Below are 17,990 nucleotides of genomic sequence, written 5' to 3'. Positions count from 1 at the left end.
ATGTCGTACAAGTGTTTATACCTGCGCCAAATGATCCGCCTCAAATGGAGCAAAACACCATTAAAGCCTTCCTCCGGGCTGCTTTACACTGCCTCCTCAATATTTCTCCAGGAACAATGTCTTTCCAACGTCCTTGTGGTCTCAGCACAATGATGCATAAAAATGTGGATAATGGTGCTAACGTTAGGACAGCCTCTCCCTGAAGGGGATGCACTCCGCTGAACACACAAGAAGTGACGGAAGTACAATAGTTGTGTGAACACCAATAAAAAAGACAGAGACAAAAGTTGTGAAGCTGCCCTACTCTCACCCCTCCCCACCCTGCCAGTGTTTTGCACTAAGTTCATGCTACCAACGGTTTCTCGGTCTCTGAAATTTCTGACGTCGGAAATGGGGTTTTAGATGTTGTTAGATGATCCAATAAGAAATGTATTTGAAGCTTAATAAGGTCCTGTGACTGTATTGCTGGGAATTGATGGGTAAGTAGCATATTTGACTTTCAGGGTTGAGACAAGAGAACAGCTTTTCTGGAACAAAGACAATTTCTTAAAATTAATTTAAGACCCTTTTCCTCCTCATAATAAAAGAAAACTATGGAGAAAAAAAAATCATTGACATTATTCTTGATAAAAAAAAGGGATGACTGAATGGGACGTCAGTTGGACTTTACCATAACGGGCCTTATTAGGATCTTGTACTGATGGCAAAGTCGTGATAGACTGACTTTTAGGTGTAAATTGAAGGGAACACGAGTGTGGAGTGTCCTTCTACTTTGCCCGCGGAGGAGGCGGCCTTCATGTGCCTTTGAAACCAGCACACTCCAAAAAGGCTATTCACCGCAGAGCAGGAAAAGTGCATGTCTCTTTTGAAGAACCTGAACAGAGTACATCTTTTCTACTGGAAACGTGGGTGTGGAAAGGAACATTATTCAATGTAGTTAGTTAAGCTCTGCTGCACAGGCATAATAATAACCTCTTGAGAAATGACTTATTGCTCCGTTGTAGCTCGAATGCCAAATTAAATGTATACATGAGACTGGTGATTAAGCCCTCCACAGCTGTTTATGTAATTACTTCATAAATGAGCTGAATAAAAATAAATAAATAAGGTGTGAACTTCTGAAGAGCTAAAAACTAAACTAGAGGCAAAAAGTCCCAAAGGTTCATCAGCAGCATGCTAAAACAATAACCGCACACGTTAACCTATGTTAGGAAATGAAAAGCCGCCAACAGAAGCACTGCCCCGATGATCTGTTGAGGCTTCAAAACTGTGTGAGCAACATTTTGAATCACAGTGAAATTTGTTTTATCCAAGCCAGCAGAACCATAGCAACACCCCAGAGAAAACCAATCAGACTGCAGTTTAAATAACCTACCATTAAATGCATTTCTAAATGAAAATGCTCAGCCAGTTGCACTCATGCTTTCACTGCTATCACTGGCCTTGTCAATGAGTGACGGCACATACAAAACAAAAGCTGTATTATTGATGTGCAAAACAGACCTTCAAACCTAGTCTGCATTCAAGAACACATCTCCCTATCTCGCAAAATCATTTTCATATAATGATGTTCCATTGCATATAAAGTGCCTGCTGTTTCAAGTTAGAAGTTCAGAGGCAGCAACTGTCAGACCGAGGGAGAGAAAAACTGAGGGACATGCAGAGTGTGAAAGCAAACGTGTGGCTGCTTCTTTTAGAAAGAAAAAAAAAGTCGAGCACAAATGCCACAATAATTAAGTGAAATAATTATATAATAAATGAATTATTTGAACTGTCCTTGGAAAAATGCAAGAAATAAATACAAGAAATACCTATTTCCGGATAAATCAACAGACCTTGGAGATGAGTCTTAGGTCTAACAAAACCTATAGCTCTAAAATTACCTTTAACTCAACCGTGATTTAACATTTGAGACCTTTGTAGACGTTGTTACTTATACTTGTATTCACACACTACACTATATATGTAATACATTAGTGTGTTTCTATCTTAATACAACTGAAAAAAGAAAAACACACAGCAGCTGTCTTTTCTATTGATTTAAAAGGTGCAGTTTTCAGTCAACAATGGAGAGTAATGTTTACATCCAGTGTTCTTCAGCAAAGGCAAACTGTGTATTCATGTGAATGCATTTCCTTCCTCCTAAAACATTTGCAAAGCTGACTTAATTTTTTTTTTTACATCAATACATAGCTAGCCGTCCTTTTCACAGTCATTCTTGCTTTCATTGGGGCAACAGAGAGGAGCATTTAGTTATTATTAAAGGGTTACTACAACCAATTTATTGATTTAAAAAAACATTTATTCCTTCTAGTTTCTGACCATGCACATCATTCAGTTTTGTGTGATAAGGTTGTGACAATTGTTAGGTAAAATTATATTGCAGCCCTACAATATGTGGTTGAATGGAATTTTGTTGTTGTGTCGCTTGACCATTATTTAATTGTCACAGTACTTGCGCAATGACAATAAAGTGCAATGACAATAAAGTTGAATTAGAATTATATTAGGGTTTATGTAGGGTTTGTGTTCTATTTAATTCAGTATGTATTCAGACACAACGTCCCTGTCACTTTGGATAAGGATCTACAGACCCCACTAACAACATGTTGTACTGGAACCATTAGCTGTAGAAAGCTGTACAATCAAAAACTGTTGAATACGGGAATTTATATTTTATAATAAGGGTTGACAGATCCTTAAATAATACATATTACTGAGATTGTAATGTTGAAGGATTTACTGACAGTCTCTTCTCTATTTATACTTTCCTAACCTGCACCTCCTATAGTAGCTTATATTTGATGCTCCTTATTTCTGTCCCCTGAACTCCATCTTCTTATCTCTCGTTCAAGAATTGTGAATATAACAAACTTGTAAAAATTGTGCCAGCTTTCAAAAACACCAGCGTGACGTGACTTCAGGCATCATCAGCAGGACCGCTGTGCCAGCGCTGCTCCGCTGACTTTGCATTTCTACTTCAACTAAACCTTTTTTGGTGACAAAGATAAAAACTCAAAAGTAGTCCACAAAACTGCCTCCTAAGACTTTATAACTTCCACAAGCAACTGCATTTTCAAAGTAGTCCGATTTGGCGAGAAAACCACAAGACAGAAAACGCACCGACAATGCCTGTCCAGGCATGAACAGAACGCGAAAGCTTCCCGTGGAACCAGGCAGTGGTTCATCCAAACAACATATATTACTTTATGCGGTACAGGTGCTTGGCAGGTTGTCAGACAGCAGCTTTAGAGACGCTACTGCGATGAGAATTTGATTCGCATCAGTTAGACTCGGAAAATTTGTGATTGGTAGGACCGATCCCTGAAGTCAATAGAGTGAAATAAATAACCGAGGGCAGAGAGGGAGAGGGCGGCATATCAACAATTAGAGTTCAGCGATATAACAGCAAACCGACAAAGTGACAAGCTATTGAACGGCTGCAGATCAATGATTTGTTGCCGTTTTAAAGTCTAGAAATATCCAGTTGGATTTGATTTAGTACAATCTATATTTCCACAGAAAGAAACATGACTCCTTCCTTTCAACTTTTTTTTCAGGTATGGAGAGGAAACACTGAGCAGGACTACTAAAATGACAGTAGGATATACTCCAAGCGGACACATAAATGGTCTAATATTCATTTATTTTTCATTCAAGCAGTATATAAGCAGTTCAGAGGCGGGATTTGTATCTCTCATAAACTAAATGATAATATAGTAATATTGATTACAACATATTTACTTGGACCAACTTCAATGTCATAGCTGTTGAGATATTTTGGTTGAGGCCAAAGTGGTGGACCGGCCGTGTCGCTAACGTGGCTAAAAGATTAAATTGAGAGTCAGATGTTTTCACTGTGTCCATGTGGGACGGCTTCCTTTTCTACTGGCAAATTATACAGTAGCAAGAGATTTGTCATGAATACTATTTGCTTCAGGGTTTTTAAGATAAAATTGCCTTCATGTGGATATAAATATTGTACCTCCCTCTCACCACAGTTTTGACTTTTGTGGGAAATGAGTAAAAAATAGATCATAACTATTGCACGAAAACATCTTAAGAGTGTTTTTTTTAAATCTTTGAATGAATTATTTGGCAAGTATATGAAATAAATAAACCCAAGCAATATCTGCAGCACAATTTATGAATACTGAACTATCTGCTTGAAATCAAAAGTGTAGTGTTATAATACATGTTTAAAGTGCAATTTGAAAAAAGAAAAAGCTGCTTACGGGTACGCTTTGATTAGTTCAGCCTCATTTCAATAACAGCTTTTTGCTTTGGGGCAATACTATTGTTAAAGTGTGCTGCAAATTACAGGCTGGACAAGTCCAATAAATCAGCTCCCCAGAGAAAAGCTCTTTTTGTTACAGCTCAAACTCACTGGCCCGTTCTCAAGGGCAACATTGACACTGTATGCGTTTTTTTTTGGCGTACATGTAAAGAAATGGTGCAGTGATGTAAAATATTTGTCTCGAATTGAGGAATTCAAAAGCCTTCTGGGTCCAAAATCAATGTGAATTCTCTGTACTGACTTAGATTGAGTAATGCTGATTCAAAAAAACGTATTCTTGTTTATATTCTGTGTACAGAGATCACCATCTGGAGTGCTCTCCCATAAGCTATTCTACCATCTGGGCCAATGATTTCATTATAAATTAAAACTCTTTCCGATGTTGCCTGAACGAAAGGATATACATATATTCCAAGGACACCATGTGTTGGGTGAGATAACATAACCAGTGGCTGTAGGCCACCACAGGGGCAACCTCTGTGCTAATATTAATGGACATTCACAGCAGCAAGATAGTGCTGAGATTAACCCAGAGACAACCACAATCCCACTCACAGAAGAAAAGATTAAGATTGCACCGGTTGGTGTAGAGAACGACAAAATCAATGACTCAATGTGAGTCAGTGTTAATGGCATTAAGCAAGCCGCATAGGCTAAATACATGCTCTATGGCCTGTTTATCGTTTTTTTTTATTCATTTATTGTTTTTATTGTGTATTTTATTGTGCTTTCTTACCTGTTGTAGTGTTTTGGCCCCTGTTATGGTAACTTGGTTTGATTTATGTCTTGTTTTTTTTTTCTTTCTTGACCGCTAGACAGCACTTTGTGACCTTTTCTGTGATAAGTGCAATATAAATACACTTTAATTACTTACTATTAATGATGTCGGTGCTAAAATAATGGAAGATCATCCTTCTGTTGCTGTAAACTGATGTGTATAGGCCTTTAATAAACGAGTGATGTGCTTGTAAACCTAAATCTTATCAAGTATTCAGTTTGAGGATTATTGAGCTGAAGCACACAGACCAAACCAGAGTTTCTGCTTGTTTTGAGTAGTGGAGGAACTAATTTAGTTTCTGTCCAGTTCGATTAAAGTGTTTTTTTTATGAAGAGTCAACAGGGGAATTTAGACTTGAATTCACACCTGAATTCAGAAGTAATACAGGTGTATGTTTTTGGTTCAGGAGTAAAAATATTTCCTTCATTGAGGTTTTGTGAGTTCATTTTGCAAAGCTTTCTGTCTGATACATGTAGGAACAACCAAAATGGCTCCTTAGTCAGACAGATCAGTTTTATTGGTCTACAGCACCCACCAGAAAATATATTTCCTCCATAGACCACTTACAAATGTCTCAAATTCCTTCAAAGTATTGAGTCCATGCGATGTTTCAAAACAACTTCTGAACCAAACGGGTATTAAAGTTAATGCCTAACACAGCATTCACTTCACAGGCTGAACTGCTTATGAACCAGATGCTGTCCTGAGTCTCTCTATTCTTTAATACTTAATGAATTTGGGTAAAATAAAACAATTAAACATGATATCTTCCTGTGGAGGAAAACACATGAAACTGCCCCTGAGGGGAATGTGTTTGCACATGGAGACCTCGAGCCATCACTCCAGGTGGTGGCATTAAGCGCTCCCCACAAGCCCACATGTTCCTGTCCACTGCACAGCATCCTTCACACACAATGGCTTATTTACATAGTTTGGCACATCAAGGGAATCTCAAACAACAGTCGCAGTGTCAATCAATAATCCAATGACACTAGCCGAAGGTCAAAAAATGCATTTTAAAAAGTGCATTAGTTCAGTAAATGACATTACATGCAAAGGTGACAAGAGGACATCAGAGGATAACAAAATCGTTTCAAATCTTTCATTAAAAAAATAGAAGAGAAAGTTCAACTGAAAAAAGTGCCAAATAGCAGCAATGTACCTTCTTGCCTTATCTGCCTCTAGCCAATGTCCTTTATTCTTCCCCGTAAATATTTAATAGCCTCTTGCAAAACCTCTTCGGTAGTATTTCAGTGCACTATCGTGCTGTACAAGTTGGATTTTGTGTAGGTCATCACATCACACCATCTCCTTCAATATTAAGTTAGGTTTCTTATCACAGAATGCTGCTATCCATGTTAAGCTTCCTACGACAGCATAAGAACTAAATCTAAACATTGCAACATGGAAAGCAACTTTTTATATTTATGCTAAAAATACAAACACGTACAATTTAAACAGGAAATGCCAAAGGGGTTGCAAAGGGTTACTGCCATTTAAATGAGTCTCTGTTGCTGTATTTAAGTGCAAAATGTTTAGTTGTTTAATGTAGATTCCATCATAAAAAAAGTAAAGTCAGACAGTGTTGCATCATAACTTATTTTTGTAATGTCACATTAGATGACCAACTATTTGCATTATCATTCAGTCACATTGGACCTGCCAGCTTTGCCAACCCGTTCCATTCGTTTAAGCGACTGTGCAGACGGCAGCCAGCTGCTGACCTTCAAGAGTTTGGAGAGATTTCCTTCTGTCAGATTCATGAAACTGCTGAGAAGCGACTTAATGACCGTAATGAGCTTTAATGGGGCACATGGGAAATCTGGCACTATGGCAGTAATTTCTAAAATGAGGCGTGCATCATACAGCGCTATGAAGCGACTTCCCTCTCATTCAAAAGGCGAAATTATATTAAAAAGGGGTGGAAAAAAAGCACCTGCCAATAGAAAGGACCTGTCCACGCAATCAGTATTCACTGTGCAGAACATTTGCACATTGTCCTGATTCCTGCTTGTTGAACAGCAATCATTTCAAAAGCACCTGCCAAACCAAATCCCAAACCCTGTTTAAAGTGTATTCCTAATCCATGATTGGGATGGGGACCATGTTGTTGCCGTTCCCTCGGCCGGTTTGATAAATGCCAAATACATCTTTGCGCCCGCAGGGCCACAGTGCTTTCCTTTCCTCTCTCTGGCCCTGGTGGTCATGATCCATCAAATTCACTGAAGCTAAAGAAGTAAATAAATCAATGGTTTGTTGCATTAATCATGTGTCTAATGTCCAAAAGCGTTTTCTGATTAGGATTGTGTGAAAATAGGAAATTCAATACAATTGTCTAAAAACTATCAAAAGCATCTCTTTCATAATGTGTAGCTAAAAAAAGAATGCAATAATCCAAACCTATTTTAACATAATTGCTTTCTCTTCCAGCAAAGATACAGTACAATATTTCCTATACAGTTTTAGAAATGTTAACTTAACTATGGAAACAAAGAGAACTAAATCATGGTTGCGCCCCCTCTTGTTTACAGCCCAAACCATGTTTCATAAACAAGAAAGGAGCAATAACAGAAACAACACTGAGTGACTGGAAATGCAAGCACCTGCAAAAGTAAGACAGCCATGTTCCCATAATGATGAAGACAGTGACGCATCAATTAACCCGCTCAGCTCATGTTGTGGTGGGGAGAAGCAGCATCTGTGTAAACTTGTCTCCTCCAAATTTAATTTCTACATCTCCTGAGAACTGTTGCTACCTGACAGCAACAGTTCTACACTAATTACTTCACAAATCACAGAGAAGAGAAAGAACTGAACATGTTCAATCCAATAAATGTGGAGTAAACATACTTGAATCATTCTAAAATATGAATATTAACAGATATATTTCCCAAGGCCAGTGACGTTACTTCTTGCTTATTATATTGATCTAAGGCATGGTGAGCTTCTTTCTTTTTCTGCTGTAATTATAATATACATAATCAATATGAATTTAATAAATTGTGTACAGCTATGATGAAAGAAAAAAGCCATATTGCATTCCCTGAAGGGAAATCTTCATCAGTTGAAATCCATCTGCTTGTTTACACCTCTGGAAATCAGCTCCATTAAAAAGGTTTTAAGTAACATTGGGACTCATCATTGCTACTGAGAGAAGAAATAGGCAAGGAAGAAAATGTAATAAGTAATGTGCCTCAGGTACATATGGCAGAACATCTCTGCATTGCTAAAAAAGCATTTTGGGATTGAAAATCTTACTTTCAACGAAGTACATTTCCAAATACCTGAATAAATATCTCTGATTGGATTGTGGCCAAAGACAAAATAGGCGTTCAGTGCATCATAGCAGCATATTGGTGTATTGATGTTACAATCTTGATTGATTATATAGCTTCGACAGATAGATGTTCAACATGTGTGGGGTCAAAAAACAAATGAGAAGCAGGCGAGCAGACAAGCAACGTTAACCCCATTATCTAGGGAGGCGAGTCCTGCCCAGTTCTTTGTCATGCAAATCTGCCGTCCATCATCAAACCAGACACATTCTGCTGCTTTCGTGGACATTATGAAATGTGTCCTTTCTGATTACGGCATACCAACAGGTCAAAGCAGAGACTATGGTCGCACCGAGAGGTGGTTTTCAAGCCCTGGATGGGGACACAAAGATGGGGGGTGGTGTATGCTAATGAGCCCGCATGTAACAGGAAGGCAAGCCAAATCTAAACGGTTTGTCTAATCTCTTGTGTCATGATGGAGGTAGACCACAAACAACTGTTGGTTTTACTTCACAGCTGTTGGGTTGGTGGGCTCTACAGATTCCTACACGCACTAAAAATGTGAGTTTTTCATAATATGTTTGTTTTGATACTACTTTCTGCTCACAACAAGATTCTTAGCCGTACTACTCCTGCACTAACCTGATGAGCACAACATTTCATTTATTACACTGTGAATCACAGGGGAAGAGAAGGATTGGTATGACAGTCACAGCTAAAAGGTGATTTTCTGCGGTTCTAACAACCGAGTAAAGTGAATGGGTATTCTTACCAATGCTGCTTCCGTCCTAACACAAACGGCCATGTATCCTTTTGACTGTGCAGCTTCTTACAGAAGGCCCTGTGTTCATGTGAATTCATGTAGGAGTGCGGCTTCCTTTACAATAACAGAGGGAAATACGGATACACAGAGTGACTAATGGCAGGTGGTAGTGACTAGCTGTCCGATTTTTATGTAGGAGCTTGGTGGAGGAAACCGCTTCGCCTGATGCTCAACCTGTGGCAACGGGGCTGGCTTTGAAACATGACGGATCGTCATACACAGAGGGAAGCTTACCCCGCAAGGCTGGAAGACAAGTCCGTCGACTTCGTGGCTGACCTGGGACGTGAAGCTGCCTTCCAGGAGCTGAAAAAAAGGAAAGAGGAGGACACAGTTTCAGCCAAGCAAAACAATGGAAGGTAAGTGAAAGCTTCAGCTGGGAACAAGATCATATTGATTTATAAGTCGACTCAAGTGATAAGAGTCGGCCAACAATGCATAACTTTAAAAGTGGGCAGAAGTTAAACATAACTGGAAGGTCTATAGGAGAAGTCCTGCAGAGTTCGTTTTCATCCATCCCGGCCTGAAACACAGCACTAATTTCTGTGACTGGGTAATGCATGACAGATAGATCAATATCTGCAACTTGATCGCCCAGGTTGAGGGTCAGAATGGCAACAAATCATTAAGTTCCTGATGACTTGGAAAGAGTGGATTTCATCTCTTCCATTAAGACCAACCACCAAGCACCACAGCTGTTATAGAGAGAAGAAACCTGCGGCACCACAGTACACATGAGATGCCCAGGAGACGTGGCATAGCAGCTACACAACAAAAGCACATTTTTTACATCATGGAGCACATCAACAGACGGCAACTAGAGCAAGGCACTTTAGAGGCACTACAATAAGGCTGAATATCCAATCTGCATATGAAAACTCATTAAGAGGTCCCCACATTTTAAAGTGCTTTCCTTTGTGAATCTTTTTTTCTCGAACAACTCCTCTCATCCCCCGAAACTGAAGACTGCTAATTTACATTCCAGCAACTAAACTCGAGGCAAAATACTTTTGAATTTTTATCTTAAAAACTAAAATCTCCACCACAAGTCTCAAAAAGAAGAGACAAGAGTAGAAGAGAACAGAGACCTTTTGATGCCACTGCAGTGTTTATTGATGTGCATGCTGCAAATACAAGTGAATTATTCTCTGTTTTTTGTTATTATTTGGTGGGTTTTATTGTTGTAGACAACCTAATGTTCTATGTATTATATGTCATTATCAAGTGTGTTTTGACTTACATTATTTATGACTGTTTTTGTTCATTCTGTCTATTTTTATTTTGTTACACTTTGTGCTGCATTTCATGCATGAAAGCTGCTATAAAAATGTTTAATGTTATTATTATATTACATGGAAAATACAAGCACACTAAAGTTTTTGAGGAAGATATTTTGTTAAACACCTTTTTAATCTTGTCATCTCAGAGCCAGACACATGAGACGTCTGTTTGAAGTCAATTTTTAATTTCAAATAGTAAAACTTTGAAGTAGAAACTCACCCTCCACTGAGGCCATTGAACAATCTTAGGAAAAGACCACAGGGAGTGCTCGTGGCTTATGGCCTATTATCAGCAATGACGATTAAATAAAACACTGAACAAACACCTTCAGTACCACTTTGGCTTAACTATTGCATATTTGTTGTGCACACCCGACCTTAAAAGAATCAGGGTTGCTTATAAGCTGACAAACTTTAGGATCTTAGGAAAATGTCATCCCCCTTCATCGCATCAGGGGTTTCAAAATCTGACACTGTGGTCATAGTTTAGGGCCGCAAACAGGAAGTTTAAAGTTGCCATGGACTAAGTTTGCTATGGGCTAAATTTCGCCAAATTGTCATCTTTAAAAGCATGCAGAATTAACGATTAGCACTTCCAGTGTACTACCCTGAATGTACAAAATATATACTTACTCAGGATATGTAAGTCAAACGGAGTAACTCGAGCACACACACACACATAATGTTGAGATTTAAAACTCCAAAAAGAAGTGAAGATTGTGTCACACCGTCAACTCACGCTCTACACGGACTTTGAATTGAAATGTATGAAAATAAAGCTTAATATTAGAAATAGATACGCTCACATCAGTGTTGGGGTTTAATTCTAAACACAGTGTTGTAACAGAGAAGCAAAGAAATACAATTTCAAGATGTATGTGCAGTCAAGTGAATATGAAGACTTGCAGGCTTGCGTGTGCTTTGGCAAGGTTAGCCGAGTGCTCCATCTTCAGTGATATTTCAATGTGCATGGAACTGAAATATAAGACCTTCAAAGTAATGTCTGAGAAGTGACCACAAGATACGAAATAAAACTGAAAGTGCACAGTAAATTCCACCATGTCCCTTTCACAAAACCTGGGCAAAATGTTATATATGATGTTGTGCTCTTCATGGTGGAAGAGCATAATTACAGATACACACACACACACATATATCTATATAAATCATTTCCATACTGCACTGGCATGAAAGGAGACCCACTGTAAGAAATCAATCTAAAAAAGTATCATATGCCTTGGAAAATGGTGGGCTCTAATGTAATACAAAATGCCAAATCTAATATATGATTGCACACAGAACAGAATGTGTAAGCTGTTTTTAAAGAGTAATCATTAACAAACTGCAGATTCACTGCTTATCATCAGTAGTCAGTGTACATTTTGCAAAAATATGGATTAAATTGGAATCTTTTGAGTGAAAACCTGTCGAGTAATCTTTTCAACTCTGTATGTGCATGTAGATGGTGAATATATTTGGGCCAACAGGAAATGGCCTTGATCAATAAAATAGAAAGCTTATGCATTAGTGCACTGCAGCGGATATCAGGTATCATATCTAAGCCATCAAAACTAGGGAGGTATTGAAAGGTAGAACAACAATGTGCTTTAAGTGGCCTTTTATGACATAGTGTAAGCTGTCTCCTGTCTGAATGACAGGAGACAATCAAATGAAGTGATTAAATATTAATTAAAAATGTCTGTATCTCTGATCTATCAGTCCAGATGCTGCTCGGAGACCAAGCGAATTATAACCTCAATCCCAAAGACAAGAAAGGGCCTAATATGACATAATTACATTGGTACCTCATTCAAGTCCGGCAAACATTTTCACATGCAGCAGGGTCTCTTTGTGTACGCGTGGTTGATGATACTGATGTGGCACCTAGCACGGTAGCTTCTCTCATCACTGGGCGAATGATGTCATGTAGTGTTAAAGCGCTTTGAGTGGTCGGAAGGCGGGTCCATTTACTTTCCATTGTTAAAGTGTCAAGTTAAAGGTGCTTTGTCGAGCAAACAAAAGTCTTTTACATGCAGTGTTTCTCAACAAAACCTTTTGTGCTAATGTGCTGAAATAAATTCCTTTCTGGTAAGACATGTATGAAGCACATTTTTTAATTGTTTAATATTTGCATGTTGACTAGCTTGCAGTCTTCCTCCCTGCCTTTTGTTGGAACGATGCTGCATGTCTTTACGTGGTCGCCCCATTACGTCATAAAAATAGGTGGATGGAATAAATAAAATGCGATTGTGAATGATTATCTTACAAAACTCGGACGATCTGGCCTCACTCAGCTTCGCAATAGCAGAAAATAGCCCATAATGGGTTGGGTATAACTCTTACCAACCACAGCTCTGCCGCTGCAGAGCACTGCTTTTGACGAGATAAATGTGTGTGTGTCTGTTATATTTATACCGCAGGGTGATTCACCTTTCCACAAAATACTTTGATGCTAAAACAACATTTTTAAAGATGTGTTGCAGGGAAGTAAATGAAGTCATCAGCCCTCAGAGGAGCGAGCGCACATTTATCTACGGTGCAGCCACGGAAAAATGTTCGGTCCCTGCTCTATCTGCAAAGAAAGCAGAGCAACATCAGTGCTCTCCAGAATGATGAATGAGTCACAGCAGATCACACAAAGCCTGACAATCATGCTGACATGGAGAAGGCAGATAGCCAGACTAAAAAGAACTGGGGCCTTTATGATGGAGCGGCATGTAGGCGGTAAGATCTGGGAGTTCCATTTCAGTTCTCTTGCCATCTTAGCACACCCACCCACCACCTTCATCAAGCACAGTGAGAAGCCTTCCACTCACACATCCTCCTACAGTAAGGAAGTTCCTTGGAGCACTAACGCAGCGAGGGGGCACTGACCCTGCTTTCATGGTAAACCCCTCTAGGAAGGAAACACAACGTTGTGCCCGGTACAGTAGGGTTGTGTGGGCAGAGGCGAGCAGCAAAGGCCCATTAAGAGATCAGGCTTTCACTGCACACTCCAGGGCAGAGACGGGGACAAGGGAAGGGCTCGGGGAGACAAATAAACTGCGAATATGCTATGCAATGTCTTTCCCCTCGAGAAACTGGATTTCAGGGTGATGGAAGTCAGACCATTTTCTTCTCCAGTGTTACATGTTCAGGCTTGTTTCACAAAAGGTCCCGATGATGAGTGATATCTGGCTTGGTGTTAGCCGGATAGCACCAGTGTGACATGAAATATAACGTTCACCTTCCTTCTAATGGAGTCTGTCTTCTTCACAAAGGTGTATTTCAATTAGCCAATCAGAATCACTTGACGTCAATGCTAGTTTATCTTTAATTTGACCTCAACGCATAATAGACCAGAGATAGTGTCATCAAAATGTGCAAGTTAAAAAGTCATGAAAGAAACATTTAATGAAATTGTAGAAACTCCCAAAAAAATATAAAAATGTCTACTATGATAACAAGATTGAAATGTTTTGCTTTGTCTGAACAACAAAACATGTTTAAATTGCTATTGTTAAAAAACATCTGAGAAACCGGAACAGTCATTCATTGACTATCAAAGCTTTTGCAGATTCATTTCATATCAACTGAATCAACTGAATGTTTCAGCTCTAGTGTAACATTGAAGGAAATGGCTCAACAGATCGGATGATTTGTTGCACGAGTGGAAAGATTGCCGACCCAACAGTGAATGCATCAAACAAGAAAAAGAAGGAAATCAATCAAATGCATTTAGAGTCTGTGCTGATTTCCGTCTGTCCCCATGACTGTGTTATTTTTATTTTTATGTTTACCTTCAGCAAAGTCAAATTACAGTTTTGACTTTGACTTCAAATGCCAATATCCTGGTGTGAACAACAGATTTTATAGGCTGGTGTATAATTGCGCCACTGGAATATAAAATAAACAGAAGTGGGTGGAATACAGAGCAGGTTTTCTACTAATTCCTTCTCAAGTTGCCATCCACGGGAGCTAAAACCAAAGAGGCAGTAAAGATTTAGCATTAAAAACCCATCACTGTAAAACCAACTGCTGACAGACAAGATTGTTCAGTTTGGCGACAATCAGCTTAAAAGGTTTATTGTAAAAGACAAATGTGATCAATAAACACTCAATTTATAGTAATAAGCACGAAAGGTTCACATGTATGTTTGTTAGATATTTCCACACCTTATGGTTTTAATATGCATATCAAGCAGGACAATGCAGCGTGCTCTCATTTACAAAACAATCCCAAGCCTCATTTTCTGTGCGATATCTCCAGCTTCTCCTCAGCACACCTGAACTGGCATGATATGCACTTTCCATTCCTGAAGGTTTAATGTTTATCTACCGTCTGCTCAACCTCGTAGCTCTGAGGAGGGTAAGGTGCGGGGGCTGAATCAAAGGCGGAAAGGAAGGATTGATATTCCAGTCAGACCACAGGGCTGTTGCTGGAGGCTCCTTTCAAACCTAATGGGAATGGCGCTATGAAGCCAGGATGCAGTTCCCTATTAAACGAAAAGCACACCGCAGAGTGGATGGATGGGCAGGGCCGCTCAACCGTTAGCTGGTGGCAGCCTGAAGAGGTTTATTGTCTTCTGAAATCTTATCTTTTGATTGGACACAAGTCATTTCCTGATTTCTTTCACGTTTCACGCATTCATTTGTGAAAACAAGGAAAAGAATTCAAATTGTTTAAGAATTAAACCAATAAAGGGATAGTATACGATTCGAGCATGTGAGGATCATGAGAAATATCAGGGCACAGCATGAAATTGAATTGTGATATGAAAAAGAAATCCACGGCGAACTGGACAAGAGCCCCAATGAGTGACTAACGCCTAACACCCACTACCATGAAATTAGAAAAAGTTAGCGACAAGTTATTGCAAGTCGACAAAGACCCAAGGAAAAATAAATTGTTCACCTGAAATTCATAATCTGAACTGAGGCAGAGCTTCAGGCCATCATAAATGTGGTTTCTAGCTTTCTTTTATCATCATAAAAAGCCATCTAAAGTAAAAATCTTTGGTTACCAGTACTAATAGGGAGATGGGTTTCTTTCTAACCTTTTATACCCTACCACGACATCACAACATTTAATTAATAAAGCTGAAGTCTCCTTCCCATACAACAGTCTGCCTGAAAGAAGTATAGGAAATATAGAACTTAGAGCTGCAAGTAATTATTATGTTCATGAGAGCAATCTACAGAATAAATGTCAGGAAATGAATGTCAGCAAGTTTCCAAAGCTCAAGGCGACGTCTTAAAATGTCTTGTTTGTCCACCTAAAAAGGTCCAAACCGCAAACATGTTCCTTTTTATTATTGTGGATGACTAATACACAAGCGAATAATTACATTTGAGGAGCTGGAGCCAGAAATGTTTTCTTGGAAAATGTCATATTTTTTTTTAGGGATAACACATAGACAATGGCTGCACTCTAATAATATATATATATATATATATATATATATATATATATATATATATATATATATATATATATATATATATATACACATATATATACGTATATATATATACATATACATATATACATATACATATATACATATACATATATACACACACACACACACACACACACACACACACACACACACACACACACACACACACACACACACGACTTAGTTCTTTTGAAGTAGCCCTCAGCCTCGGTTTCAAAATGGTTGGTGGTACAGACAGTGTAGATAGCTGCAAGCTATAAAAACTGTGATGCCCATCAGGACAGTTAAGGGTGCACAAGACGGTGAAATAGTGAAATAGACAATAATAAGTGCAATGCCGAAAAAATAAGCCATTGAAGGATTAGTTTCTCCTGGTGCAGGGCTGGGACGCTGCGCCTGTTAGACACCTCACCGGCCCGTCGCCGGAAGAGAGAAGAGTAACCACAAACACACAGCGGTGCCGAGCACAGCCCACACACTCAGACACATTGATACAGACAGCAGACAGAGAGTTAGTGTGAAGAGGCAACAACCAGGAGGCAGCCCTTCATTGGGCTCCAGTCTAATTTACAGACGGAGAGGAGACTCTGCCCCGAGCGACAGAGCGCAGCTGCTGGCTGGATGTCAGAAAGCTAACAACGTTTGACTTTTAGGTTTTACCAAGGCACACAGAGAAGTTGCTTCCTTTGTTAAAGTAGGGAGACCCATCAAGATTTAGATATTTATTAAGATGAAACTCTCACTGAATTTGAAATTGTATTGTATCAAATCTATTAGGCATTTTTATATCGATAAATAACTTTGAATAAATTAAATTGATGGATTATGCAATACTATGGCAAGGTCATGCTGTGGACAGTAGCTCCCATGAATATTACTACAATATTCTGTTGATTTGTTATCTTTATGACTGTAGAACTAATACACTCATCAACATTGGAGAAGGCAGCATGGGGACTGGATATATTCGTGGGGAGCGGACCTGAAGACGAGACCCGCCCACAGCCGACCACACAGCCAGACCAGCTGGACCCAACGCCACCGTAAGGAAGTCAAGAGGTAGGAGCGCACAAATGGAAGCTAAGCTAACCCAGCTACGACCTGAGGCTATTCCACCACCCAATCTGTTGCTGGCTAATGTCCGGTCACAGGAAAACTCAGGATAACCCAGCAACAGGATGCTAGAGACCTGGCTCCATAGTGTTTTATTTGTGCACTGTATGAGCTACAACTGAATTATGTACACAGGATGTGTTGCATAATGACAACTTATCCTGGAATCAGCAAAATAGTTGTCGAAAAATAAAAAAAATAAAAGCCAAGCTGGATTTCACACCTCGTGTGCACCGTCCACACAAGAAACAGAGTTTTTGTACTCAAGACAAAGTGGTGACAATTTTTATGATTTGCTTAATACAAGCTAAATAAAAACATTTCCACCTTAAATTACTTAAAATGTCAGGTGATAAGAATGTCGGATGCTCCTCATTCATTACTTTACTCTCACTCATAATGACTTTGCGCATACTGTTGACTGTTTATACGTATTGTATTGTGTGATGACTGAACAGGAATACTGCTACTAAAGTACACATTCCTTAAAGTTGTATTTAAATACAGATTTATCGTATCGTAATGTACTTACATACGACCATTGAGAATACACACAATGCCAATATCATCACTGTATTTTATATTTTCTTACATCAAATACTGAGAAGAACTTTGACTTTAAAATAAGTACAGCACGGACATTATTCAAATTAGATTTCTTGAAAAAGAAGCATGCCAGGAAAAGATTATGTAGATTTGTATCATTATGGCAGAAATGTTGTTCGTCTCAAAACAGGAGAGCAAAGATCTCATTACCAAATTGGGACAAACAGAAAAGGAATACAGCAGACTGTAACCAGTAGGGAGACAAATGCAAAATGAACTCAAAAGTTCAAAAGACACTGTAAAGAAAAACACCTGTTGACCTGAACCAGAGGATGTTTGTTCCCTTCTCTGAGTGCATTGGCTCCGGATAGCACAACGAGAGCGGGCAAGCAGAACAAATAAAATCAGCCGCTCTACTCTATGCCACATATTCACCCGCT

General features: G+C 39.0%; 1 protein-coding gene across 1 annotated transcript in view; it reads right to left on the bottom strand.

The window, feature by feature from the left end:
* Nucleotides 1-17,990, bottom strand: part of rngtt (RNA guanylyltransferase and 5'-phosphatase) — a 72,527-nt gene that overhangs the window by 18,107 nt on the left and 36,430 nt on the right. Inside the window, exon 12 of the mRNA XM_068577642.1 lies at nt 9,408-9,476. Within this exon, the coding sequence (XP_068433743.1) occupies nt 9,408-9,476 (69 nt within the window). The remainder of the gene's footprint in view (nt 1-9,407; nt 9,477-17,990) is intronic.

Source organism: Clinocottus analis, unplaced genomic scaffold (assembly GCF_023055335.1).
Source record: "Clinocottus analis isolate CAN_PGR_092001 unplaced genomic scaffold, fCliAna1.0.p SCAF_15, whole genome shotgun sequence".
Classification (NCBI taxonomy): Eukaryota; Metazoa; Chordata; class Actinopteri; order Perciformes; family Cottidae; genus Clinocottus; species Clinocottus analis.
The sequence above is the reverse complement of the archived record's forward strand: the minus strand, read 5'-3'. Positions and strand labels throughout refer to the sequence as shown.